This window comes from Pieris brassicae, chromosome 10 (genome assembly GCF_905147105.1).
Source record: "Pieris brassicae chromosome 10, ilPieBrab1.1, whole genome shotgun sequence".
Lineage (NCBI taxonomy): Eukaryota > Metazoa > Arthropoda > Insecta > Lepidoptera > Pieridae > Pieris > Pieris brassicae.
This window is the reverse complement of record NC_059674.1, coordinates 15,658,627-15,672,331: the sequence shown is the minus strand read 5'-3', so window position 1 is coordinate 15,672,331 and position 13,705 is coordinate 15,658,627. Positions and strand designations below refer to the sequence as shown.

Below are 13,705 nucleotides of genomic sequence, written 5' to 3'. Positions count from 1 at the left end.
ATAAAATGACATTGCATCTCATTTCAATTTCAAAATGTATGTGCAAATACCTCTTGTTTGCTAAAACTATATATTTAACTAGTTCAGTTATTTAACTTAACCTTCGTTCTACTCGCTAAAACTCCATATCTATTAAAACTTTGAGGAGGCAGAATTAAAAGTGTTCTACGATAATTGGTCATTGTAAAACAGTAATTAGTATGTGATCGCAATTTAAATTATTAAATGATCAAAGAAAAGTCAATCCTTTACATATAGTAATTGGTTTAAAAAAATATAACAGTATAGTATACTGCTTCAAAGCTCTGCTGTTTACAAACTAACATGGCAATGGGCTGGTCATCTAGCACGATACCTAGACAACAGATTAAAATCAACAATGGAAGCGTCCACCCAGTAAAAGCCGAGTGGGCAGGTCAAAAGGGTGAGCTGATGATTTGATAGAAATAGTACGAAAAGACTGGCAGACTATTTGCAAAGTTATAGACAACTGAAAAGGTTTAGAGGAGGCTTTCACACAAAAGGGGTCCATATCCTTATAGTTGAAATGGTGGGCAGGTCAAAAGGGTGAGCTGATGATTTGATAGAAATAGTACGAAAAGACTGGCAGACTATTTGCAAAGTTATAGACAACTGAAAAGGTTTGGAGGAGGCTTTCACACAAAAGGGGTCCATATCCTTATATTTGAAATGGTGGGCAGGTCAAAAGGGTGAGCTGATAATTTGATGGAAACAGTAGGAAAAGACTGGCAGACTATTTGCAAAGTTAGAGACAACTGAAAAGGTTTGGTGGAGGCTTTCACCCAAGAGGGGTCCATATTTAGAATGGTGGGCAGGTCAAAAGGGTGAGCTGTTGACTTGATAGAAATAGTAGGAAGACTTGCAGACTATTGGCAAAGTTAGAGACAACTGGCGAGGTTTGGTGGAGGCTTTCACTCAATATTTCAAATGGAAAAGGTTTTATTTACGTTTCTGTACACAACAACAAAAAAATTCGTTAGCAGTGACCAATCTTGCGCGGCTACTAGCCAATCGTCCACTTAGTCTCGTATACGCTTGAACTTGAGCACTTACTTCGTTTTATTAACACTTCGTAAATTTTACACACTTCAAAAGTACTGGTAAAAAATTATCAGGAATGCTAAGTAATGATATTGGTAGAGTGCAAGGAATCTTACTAATGGAAACCTAAAATACAACACATACAAAATAGTGCTAATACATATTTTTCGCTTACATAAAATATTCCATTTAAATTATGTATTCAATGTAATGATGTTGATGTCCAACTGCTTATGTAAAAGTGATGGGCAAATTGCATGCGGGCACGGCGGATCTAGTATCCGCCGATAAATTATTAACCGACTCTTTCAAAATCCAATTGAGGAAACTAGTTTTTTATTATCTTGCATAAAGAAATTTGCGTGTGAACTAGAACTTATATTTAGACTAATTAATGTTAATCTTTAAACTTTTATTAATTGATACTTGGACGCTCCTTTCACTTCGATCAATACATTTTAATACTATTCTTTATTTTCGTTTGTTGGAATTTTATTTTTGTTTCTTGTGAATTCAAACTTAAATGGAAGGAAATGCAACTGTATAATCAACACAAAGCAATATACTAAACGTACAATATACATAATTCTATTAAACCAATGAAATAATCCAGCGTTAGAGGAAGGTAGATTTATAGGCCTAAAATTCAGAGACACGTCTAACTTTCCCATCTGTCAACTGTCATTAAACTTAGATAGGAAAGTTTTGCTTATTTATGTTTAAAATTAAGTTAGTAAATTCTGTATTAAAGCAATCTATGCCGTGTAAAAAATCTAAACTAAAAATAAATTAATGTATAAACTCGCCTTTTAGTTAGTTGCCTTATTAAAAGTTTAAAAACGATACATGTATGTATGTAGTGCGGAGTGAGTTTCCACACTTAGTCTCCCATTTTGGACATTTTTATTAATTACATGATTACATCAAATTATCAAGAAAAATATGTATCTAGATACAGTTATCATACAGAGGAAGTAATTTAAAGCCACGGAAACGCCTCGTTTTGTTTAACTTTTGGACACTGACAGGTAAATTAAGCGCACGAGGCTGTTCCATTTTTAAATTTTCGTTCTTCCGCGAAATCACTGGCAATATTTATGTACAAAATAGAATTTATATCATAAGACAAGTGTTGATTACAAAACGTACGTAAACGGTGCTTTCGGCCTGAATTTATGTGAACTAAACAAGAAACTGCTAGGTCGCTTAAAAATGGTAGTAATCGCTGCCTATGGACACCCATTTTAGCCTTTGAGAGTATGATCTGTTTTAACAATTGAAGGCTGATTCCACAGTTCGCTAGTTCGCAAAAGAAAACATCTTGTGGAGTGGATAACTTCCTACATATATCATTAAATATCCAAAGAGAATTAAATTGAAAATAACTAAGACGAGTCATAACTGGCTGTTCTTCATCATCATCAATAGCTATACAGCCCCTTGTGGGCCTTTGCCTCCTTAAGCCTCCTTTCGCCATCGCTTATTTCATAACTCTTGCGTCCAACTTCGAATCCCTATTGTTTCGGGGTCCTTGACAACTGCATCCCACCAAGGCAGTCTACCTACCGGGATTGATAGGGTAGTTCTTTATGACACGGACTTATTTAAAGGTATCTTAAGATTCCAAGTAAGAACCATTATAGCAAATACATTTCTGGCTAAAGCAGCCATTCTCATACAAGTTCTCACAAATGCAACAGCTCAAGAATTTTGTAAATACGAGTAAAACAAAGAGCGACGCGGTATCTGTTAGCAAATGTTGACAGAGCTGGTGTTTGTGAGATACCTTCATTTGTATGGTATGTACTTATATTACGTACGTCCCAAATTGTGTAAATATAAGTACATAGGGTCAAAGGCGTTTGTACGTAAAATTATCTCTTAAATACTAATAACTGTTTAGCTTTTAAATGCAGGCTGTGGTGTCGCGACGGAAATACGAAATCTTGCCTCAAAATACCAATGAATCGTCAACAGGGTCAGTACAACGACAATCTCTTAAATGCCGTTGAATGAGTTATTTCTGAAACAAAAGACGATTAAAAATTAAATCTATCCTGTGATATCTACGAACGACACATTACGTGACAAATTAATCATGCATAACATATCACATGTCGAGTAGAAATATATATAAATCGTCAATACAATTTTAATAAAAATAAAACCATGCAATGCAATCTACAGATTCTACATTTATCCAGTACATTTTGAGATATACAACCCTTCTTTTGCTAGCGAGCTGTGGTGTCGTGTAGAGTAGCTAAAAACGAGCTTACTTTTCCAGCAAACGCCGGCAACTCTATGGTGTCTATGATGTTTTATGGCTCACAGTGCGGCCTGCCTATTTCATTAAGAAATTAAATTTCGAAATTCTCTTCTCTTTTCACGCCACAGGCTAATACAATATATTTTGATCTTGCCTTATCTGTATTCCAATACGTATCAGTAGAATCTAATAAATGTTCAATTTCGGACAAATCACCATTATGAAGAAAGAATAGTTACATTGTATTCACACAATAGCGCCTTGCGAACTCAATTGGTTATTTACAATACAAAAGATACAATACATGATAAAAAGGCTTCAATTACTTGGATGACATACTTACAAGGTACCGAATATCTTTGTATAAGCGACCCTGGCCATGAGTGGTATAAGTGAAAACATTATGATTCAGTGTTTATAATTTTGAAAGTTACGAGCGTTCAACGTTCACTGTTGCCTAGCTTAAGGTGTACGCGTGACTGCCGTATGTCAAAAGTGTATTGTATTTTGACAAACGGGAGTCATAATTCGCTTTGAGAGTGTTATTTAGAAACGAGATAGCGCTAAGCGTGACTCTCGTTCGTCAAAAATGTATTGTACTTTGACAAGCGGAAGTCATACTTCATTTTGAGAGTGATGAAAATTCGCTCCAAGAGCGATATTCAGAAACTAGATTTAGCGCTAATTTTGACTTCCGTACGTCAAAAATGTATTAGATAGAATATTTAATTTAATCCTATATTAGTCATGTCACTGATTCGATAACTATATTTGTACTAAAGACAATGAATACACGTTAAATGGTATTCGATGTCTAAATTATTATTCTAATAATTGTTTCTGAATAAGCGAATGCAGAGCGGGAAATTTTGAATCCTTCAAAGTACCGTCAACACACAGTTATATTAAAACATAGTCATCGAACGCTATTTTTTAACTGGCATATAGCAGTTAACGACATAATCAGTACCAGACAATGGACGTTATAACGAAACCGAATATATTTACATCCCATATGCCCCGCATACATGTAAATGCACTCGGCTCCACTTCCCTTCAGTCCGGATATTTAATGTGAATGTGGGCGGTTGTTTGCATATTATCATTTTAATTTTACTTGTTTTGCATTATACGTGTATAGTCTGTGTAAACTGACAGCTGACACGTTTACGTTTTTACTTTTAACAATATCTTTATGGTTAGTAGCTTAGTGAAACAGACCAAAATATATACAAGAGCTGTCAATTGTCACTTTTCTGTTGTATGAAGTTTGGCAAATTTGACAGCGAGATCGAGAGCGAGACTTAAGAAACAAAATAGAAGATGGACATCAATACTACGTCTGTACAAAGATTAGTCAGATTAAAATTCGTTTTAAATTCTCGTCAAAAAGATTTATGTTGTTAAAATTACTTACTATTATTTTATGTTATTAAAATTACAAAAACCTTTTACAGATGTCATTTTAATGACTTAACTGCCGAATGTCATCTGCGTCATTTACCGCGTAATTTCCTTCACAAATTCTATCCTTTTACCTTAATATCCTATTATATAATGTACTAGCTGTGCCTGCGGTTCCGCCTTAAGGTTTTTATTCAAAATTAATATTTTTTTGTTAGAAATGTCTCTTTAAGTGTTACGACGGCCTTACAGAACGCTTTGAAAGTGTTCCATGGGCTGTTGCTGTCAGCCTCTACCATAGCTTTCACTATGACGGGAAGCGACACATCCAATCCTAATGGAATCAGGTGGCGGTTACGGAGCAACGTTCAGAGCTCCACGCCACACAAACCTCTAAATTCATTCTGCAACCACACTCATGACAAATGGGGGTTGCTTCCCTCCTGGCAACCCTGTAGGGTATACCCCGAAACATAAACAACCATGGCTTGTGAGGACCTGAACGAGTCAGTAAGAGAGTGACCGAACAATCAAAAAAAGTTGGGGACGGGCCCCAAATTTTTTTCCCACGAGTGAAAACTGGACATATAGATGTAATTGCATTTGGCTCCATACCTACTTTGTGTAATGCAATCACAGCGATTCGGTTCTCTTTATCACCACACTCCATTTTAATATCGCAAAATATTGTACAATGTATTGGCGCCAAAATGACAAAACTTAATGAACAATCATATAAAAATGACAGATTCCAAATTCAAATGTAAAATTTAGTTAATTTTAAATTGTAACAGTATTTATGGCCAGACTAAGGAGTAACTCTTGTGTACAAAAACCTATGAGTTACACCTACATGTAAACCTGTGTGCGGAAGTTATATTAAAGTTACTTTGTTTGGTATATTACCCTTAGGGTGGAAGCAACGAAGGGTCAAACACTTTGTTGATACATTCGAAACACCTGTGAAGCAGCAGGTGTGCCTCGTGTCATCACCATTAGTAACTTATTACTAAAGTATGTTGCATTTATGTAGTGTATTTAAAACATGTTGCATAAAACTGGATTTTGTAATCTAGTTATAGAAAAACATAGGTTATAATTGTTAAATGTAAGCGCATTATGTATAAGTTATTAATTGATTATATATCTATGAAAAATACGAAATAATAATAACTCTGTATCTATAGAAATTGTTCGATGGTAGCAATATAAACTTACCGTCTTCCTTCTAGAAGATTCAATTTAAAATTGAATGAAAATGTCGAATTCAATTGAGTAATGATGTCTATAATAGGAATACGACAATTACGTAAGGACAAGTCTTGCAATACGACGGTTAAGGTCACAAAAATGTAACATTGGCTTGGCCTGAACGCACACAATGGCACAGAGGTTATTTCGCCTCACGCACACAGTAAAACGCGTGACGAAACGCTCTGTGACGTCACGACTCATGCGAACACACCTACACGCGCACGTGCGCGCGTGACGTCCCTCCGTGAAGCAATCCCTGTAGCGGTGGCACGCACACTAGTGCCGATGTAAACAAAGTGACGTAAAGATATGACTCACACATTGATCACGGCGTCGCACACAACGGCCGGTGATTAATGTAAACAAACCGGTTACTTAGACGCACTCATGCAAAGGCTCGGGCATAGGTTGAAAGTGGGACATCTGTTATAGGAACTAGATATGTATCAAATTCGTTTTCATTCTCATTATTACGTAAAACAAAGTATTTATGTGCCAAATTCTTAACAGCAGTATCAAATATACTCCCTTTAAAATCGGAGCGATTTGAATTATAAAGTCTGTTAAGTCATCTACATATTATATTTGTCACGGTGTATAACATCGTTGTAAAACAAGGCCAATAACCACAAATTTCTACAACAAAGAACAATAAAAACCGAACAATAAAGAGCGGAGTCTAACAAAATTAGAATTCACAACACAGTCGCGCACAAAAGTTATAATGACTTGATGCGAGTATAATCGTAAATAAAAAAGAATGGCGGTGCCCACGCCACTGTTATAAGGCCAAATTTACGACATTTATTTTAATATTTCTGGTTTTAACCGGATTTAGAGACCAATTTTATAGGTATCAATTCTACAAATTGTATTTAAATGATTTTCGAAATTTTGAATGTTCGTATGACGATATTGTGTTTTTTTTTATGTAATAGCAGGCAAACGGGTAAGAGGCTCACCTGATGTGAAGCGATACCGCCGCCCATGGACATTGCCAGAAGGCTCGCAAGTGCGTTGCCGGCCTTTCAAGAATTGGTACGCTCTTTTCTTTCTGGACCCTAAGTCGAATTGCATGTCGAGAATGCATCATTGGGTACTACAAGAGAAGATAGCAGAACTAACAATTATAATTCCGTAGCTGCACTATAAAGCTAAATTCGTTTCTAATAGTTTATTCAGGACAATTAAGTTCTGGTAGACTGTAATGTACTGCTTTTCTGATCACTTGCTTATTGCTGAGCATCTATATGCTTCCGACCCCATTGTGGCAGATCTACTAGCTACTGTACTGCTACACTGCCGATCCATCGATTCCAGCTATCTAATTAGTTTTAGACACCTTAGTGCTCAGGTTTAGTGATACCTGGACTATCCGTCGGACTGCCCTTTGGTCTCTTCCCCCTCCGTACTTCCTCTCCTTTCCCCGACTGACTGTAATATATGTATGTCCGTTCAGAAACAAATTCCGAAATTTTGAAGGATTAAAAATGAATTTTTTAAGTATGTCTCAGTCGATAAAAATAAGTATTGATCCAAATTTACTTGTGAAATATGATAGTATTAACAAACATACGAGAAAGTAGTCCTTATTTAAATTCAACTTTCTAAAGTCCCGAACTGGCTTAAATCGGATTTAATTATAATAAATTTGTATTTATTGCTCATTTTTTTATTTAAACTTATTATTACAGCGGCGTAAATTTTAACTTAAATATCTAATGATCTATGTAACACATGATTTTGTTACATTACTTCTATATATATACTTATGTCTATATACTTAGGAAAAATCAGTGGCGCTACAACCTTTCTAGGGGCCTGAGATTTCTCGATCTATTGCTTGATTATTTGTCAATCCAATAGCCATCGACTTTTTGGGTCTAAGGCAAGTCGGTTTCCTCACGATATTTTCCTTCACCGTTGGAGAGCGAATGTTAAATGCGCATATAGAAAGTGCACAGCTTGGGCTCGAACCTGAGGTCGTATCAGGGATGAGAGTCGTACGATGAAGCCGCTAGGCTAACTTGAAATTGTCTCAGTAGTTATTGAGTTTATATTTAATTGGATTATTTGTTTGCATTAAAAACGCTCCAAAACCACTGAACGAATTTGAGAACTTCGTTCCCAATTAAAACCCTACATTATCCTTGACGGACATAATCTAAAGAGTATTCAACCGATGACGTAACCTACGAAGCAAAGTCTACACGCTTGTTCGTTACAAATACCTGTACAAAATATTCTTTGTCATATTTATAGCGCGAAACATCACATAATAACATTTCTATAGTGTATGGTGGACACATTTACACATAAATATATGGCATGAGAAACATAATGAAAAAATCTATAACTTAATAGTTATTTATAGATTCGCAGATTAGCTTTTACCACTACGCTTTTAAATTGATCAGTCTACTACTGAATAATCGTGGTAAATTAGAATTAATTTAATTCCTTAGTTTATACTATTCCCGATATCATTGTATAATATTGTCTTTTATAGTCTCACGCGAACGTAATATACATAACAACGAATGTAATTAAAGTATGTCTCCAGTCACACAATGGCTGCCTTGACCTAGCCACTGACCTGAATATTGAAGAAGGTCGTAAGAAAAACACACTTTGTTATGAAATATACTCATTCGCTCAATCATTCAGATGAAGCCGAATATTAATAAAAAAAACTTATAATAATTTCGTCAATATTTTGAAGGCAAGGGTAAAACTTTGTAAACTTTGGGCAGTTGGAGTCAATTAAATTATATTTATTGGTAGGTTAATTTATCAAGTACGTGTCTATATTGATTGTTTTGTCCTCACTGCGAGCCGCCCGCGCCAATATTAATAATAAAAATAGCCAATCACAGATTAGTGTAAAAAACTGCCTTCACCGGGGAAGGCGAGGACCTTTACTTCGTACTTCGCTCACTCCAGTGAGCTTCCGTCCTGCCCTTCAGGCGATTGACCATCCCGCGACGGCCCAAGCCGAGGTTCGAGTCTCACAGGAGACGCCCTTGCGCTAGCCGCGGGATAAAAACGCCATTCTGGCCGAGCTACGCTCGCCAAAACAGCCCGAGCTGAGCTGTAAAGGCCCTTAAGGCCAACAGCGAGATTCCATTCTCAAAAAAAAACCGCACTGCGCTTGCCAAACATCAGCTGGCTTCTTCTTTCAACTGGGCTATAAATACCACCGTTAAAGCCGATAGTGGGATTCCATTCAACAAAAAAACTATGTTATGTCTTGATACTAGTCGCGCCCGATTAGATAAAACAGTCCGAGCTGACCTGTCAAGGCCTTTCAGGCAAACAGACACATTCCATTAACATATTTTATGATGATAAATAATACATACAGGTATAAACCCACCTAGAGGTGTCGCAGGAAGAAACCCTTGCTCTAGTCGCGGGACAGCGCCCATTCTGGCCGAGCTGAGCTGTCAGCTGACAAGCCAACAGCGAGATCCATTAAAAGGAATTGTAGAAGCTTTTTAAGTATTATTAGATTTTTATTTTCTTTGATATTAGACCCACTAGTTATTTTTGGCAAAAAACTAAATTTGATGCGTAATTATTTAAAAATAATCACTATTTCTAAACATACGTAACCATTAGTTTTAATCAAGCGACTCTGAGTATGGATGTGTCCTCTTTTATAATAAACGCTATTTAAATAAATACTTACTGGTACTAATAAATAAATACTGGTAGAATGTTTAAATCTTGCTTTAATATTTAATATAGGTTTATATAGGAATATATTAAAAGGTAAATTACGCTCGTATTCTTAAACGTATCTCGAGTCACAATCTTGTCTTGGATCGATAGTCGATACTATGATAGAAATGTAAGCGATGTGCAGCCCTGCGCCGTTACTCTGTAATAATGATAATAGTGATTGATTCCAAATTCCATATTGAGGATTTCTACCACGAGATTCCAAAGGCGTGCGCTACGTTTATTGAATTCCATATTCTTCATCGTATATCAAGGCACAGTCTCCTTGAGCGCTGTCAAATGTGTCCAATTTCATACAGAAAAAATAGTTTGACAGCTCATGAAAGTAGTATTAAATTTCCATTCAAACACGTCGGAATCTCATTCGCTATCGAAAGTTACAGTGTACCGACGAAGCCATTTTGAAGGATTTCTTCATTTAAATTACATACAATAACGTCGGAATCTGTTTTGGATTTTACAGAATAGCGGGCCTGTTTATGTCAAGTTACAAAAATGGCGGAACAAAAATCTTGTGACTAGTTGTGAGAAAAATTGAAATCCACAAATTGTAACCGCAAACCACAGCTGTAAAAATAAGTGATTCCAATCAAAATCTTATCGAAGCGTATGTACCGATTAGCCAGCCCTGCGTGTCGGTTCCCAAGGTTTATTGTATCTTATTACAAGGACCTAAAACCGATTTTACTCCAACACAGATTGTGTACTCAGCTGTATTGAACGTATACGATAACAAATCAACATTCGTCGCGATGCAATATCGCAGCTGCGGCTATGGCCGCCATTTTTTAACTTTTTCTTCATAACCTGCCTTTTTCTCAAGTGCCAGTTCGCTTCCGTCTCGGTTGCCAAATATATTTTTAACGTTTTTTATATGTAACTTGAGTGTTCAATTAAATCGGATCACGTTTTCACATACGTATACTTCTGACGTTAATTCATTTTTTTCATTTGTTTTTAAGTATTCATTTATTACTAAATATAATTTTGTTTTCGTATGTAGAAGTTGCAAACATTTGTATTAAGAGTATGATTTATCTGTCTACGTTTTGTTGGATCTGGAATTTATTTACATTAATTTATAGTTTAATAATCTGTGCCATTTGTGAATTACGAATTGATAACTAAAAATAACTTATAATTGATCTAAGCAAAATATTCTTAATCTTAAAAAGAAATCACCAATACACAACAGGAAGTTGAAACTAAACGTCAAAGAAATTATAATCGAAGCGATTGTAATCGGAAATTGTATTACAATTTTTTTGCGCTTTTTATAAATATTACAGTTTTATACTTTGCTACGACTAAGCCTGATTAATTATCGAGTGACATATCTTCGATTTTCTATTTAATAATGTATAGATTTTCTTCATAGGAAAGTAGGTATATTTCGTGGTAGTCTTACGCATAACACAAAAACACACGACAAATGTACTCGTTTTTTAATTATTTTTATAATCTACATACGCAACGTATGACTAGTACATACTACACAGTGTATGTAGAATACATGTATGACTTCCAATTTTACAGCAAGTCAAAAGTAAAATGCTCGCGTATTATTTCGTTTAGTGAATAGGCCTAAAATAGTAAAATACGCACTAATTGCCACGTTTAACTTCGTAATGCTCCATCGCTCATTTAGGGCTTCGGTAACAAAAGCACCCTATCCTTGGGCAATGACTTGGGCCAAATTATATGGCTGACATTTTAGAGCAATTATTCTTACACAAGACCGACCTGGGAATTGACTTTTGAAAGTGAAGCTAACCTTTGAATGTTCGATAAAATCTGCTCTAGTTTCCGTTTGAATAGTCCTAAACGTTTTGTTGTTAAGTCATTATTAAATACCGAATGATCTTTAATCATATTTCAGTGTAATAATTCGAGGTTTTGGCCTCAGATTACATCCTCGGGTGATCAACCTTCTGTGTTTGACACATGTCAACGATTGACTGTGAGAAATGCCGGTTTCCTCGCGTTGTTTGCCTTCACCGTAGGAGCAAGTGCAAATAGAAAGACAAACTCATTGGTGCACAGCCGTTATTCGAATGCACGACCAGGGATGAGGGTCGCACGCTTGAACTCCTAGGCCAACACCACTTTTAAGATCTCTCCCACATGGTCTATATTCTATAAGCTTGTCTATGGTTGCGATTGTCAATTGTCAAATCATTGGTGTAGTCATTCATCGCTTATCGGCATTATTTATTATCATTTTTATTACTTCTAATAACTTTTATTGTGTGTGTATTAAAAACTTTAACAGTTTACTTCTGTAAAATCTGGAATATTTGTATCTTATGGGCCTTAAAACTGTACCTTGAGTAACTGCTATTTTAAAGTTATTGTTTGTTATTTCCAGGTTTTCATTTGAGTGGAGTAGTGCGAGCACCAGCGGCCATCAGCCCCTGTTCAGCTGAACCAGAAAGACTATATAGAGTTACAGTTTCATTTGACAGGTATTTGAATTTATGGTTAATATTTTAGTCGATATGTAGATTTGTACTGAATAATTATATATATATATATATATATATATATATATAAATAATAAGAATATGTTGCCAAGCACAAAACTCAAAGACGGATCAATTCGAGTATCTTTTTATTTATTCTTTATTTTAGTACGTTTAGATTCTATGCGGAGAAAAATGTACATAAAAAGGAAAAAGAAGAAAAAAAAATATTTGAGGTAATTGATTACGACGGTATATACCTAATGACGTATTAACACCTTATAAAGCATAAGATCTTCAAAGGAGGAAGCAATAACTATAAATTATGGTTTTGCATTTACAAAATAAATGAGATTTTACCTTATAAAATACCATTAAATCTTCTATTTTCTTATAATTATACCTTATATGATTTATCATAAGTTAAATCAACATGATTTCTGACGCAATACAGCAGAAGAAACCGCTATTAAAGGCATTGTTGGAGCCAGGACGTAGTTCTTTTATTATCGAGGATTCTACTATCTATTGTAATCCGAAACTTTGTCACCTTGGAGATCGTAAACGATTGTGTCCTTTATTGAACCAGCTCTAAATAAAGGAACCGAAATTATAGAAAGTAATTTCATGCCTCCATAGCATTGAAAGCTTTGATGGTTTCTTTGACTTCTCGAAGTTGGTTTAAAATTGAGGTCGTATAATAGACATTTTGTTTACGAAACTCTTAATACTTCTTTAGTACAGTTTAATTATAAAGTTATTACTTTAATGATGACATTTAGAATACCTAGTTTATACTTCTCTACTTATAAAGAGGTAAAGTTTGTGAGGTAGTAGGGGATAATATGGTTCTACTGACCGGATTTTGTGACTACCAATGGGATGCCACCTAATCTGTGAGTGCAATATGCTATACGTTATCCCGAACAATGAAAAATAATAGCGGTAGACAGATTTGCAAAGTAAGTCGAACGAAAAACGGACGAACGAAAAGGTTTCTTACGAACGCTGTCGTAACAATGAGATATATAGAAAAGTTGAGTTTGATAATAATGCCTACGGCACGGAATTTATTGTGGCTTTCATCAATATCTGAATGATTCATGAGGAAGGTTTAGGTGTATAATTTTTCGAGGATAACTCCTCATTGCCACGATATTTCTGTTTATAATTATAATACAAATATTTTAAAACAATTATAATAAAAATATCCACATGCACTGTACAAAAGAACATATTGATTCTTTAAATTCAACTATAAACTGAGTATGACGTGATTTTTAATTAATTTCAAGTTATCTTAAACCAAACAAATAAACGAACTAAAAGCTTTTAACGTCATCCGAAAATCGTAGTGCGTAAATAGTAGTTGTATCATTTTCGCAAATGCACTATAATAATTATCAAATAAACTACTACATAAACTTTAACTTAAGCAAAAACAGTAACTTACGTAAGACTATAACTGTTTTTTGAAAGCAGTATTAGCGTGAGGGAGTAGGTTCGATCC

At 35.2% G+C, this 13,705-nt stretch overlaps 1 protein-coding gene across 1 annotated transcript in view; it reads left to right on the top strand.

The window, feature by feature from the left end:
* Window positions 1–13,705, top strand: part of LOC123715044 (zinc finger SWIM domain-containing protein 5-like) — a 49,798-nt gene that overhangs the window by 20,423 nt on the left and 15,670 nt on the right. The window contains exon 2 of the mRNA XM_045669831.1: window positions 12,102–12,198. Within this exon, the coding sequence (XP_045525787.1) occupies window positions 12,102–12,198 (97 nt within the window). The remainder of the gene's footprint in view (window positions 1–12,101; window positions 12,199–13,705) is intronic.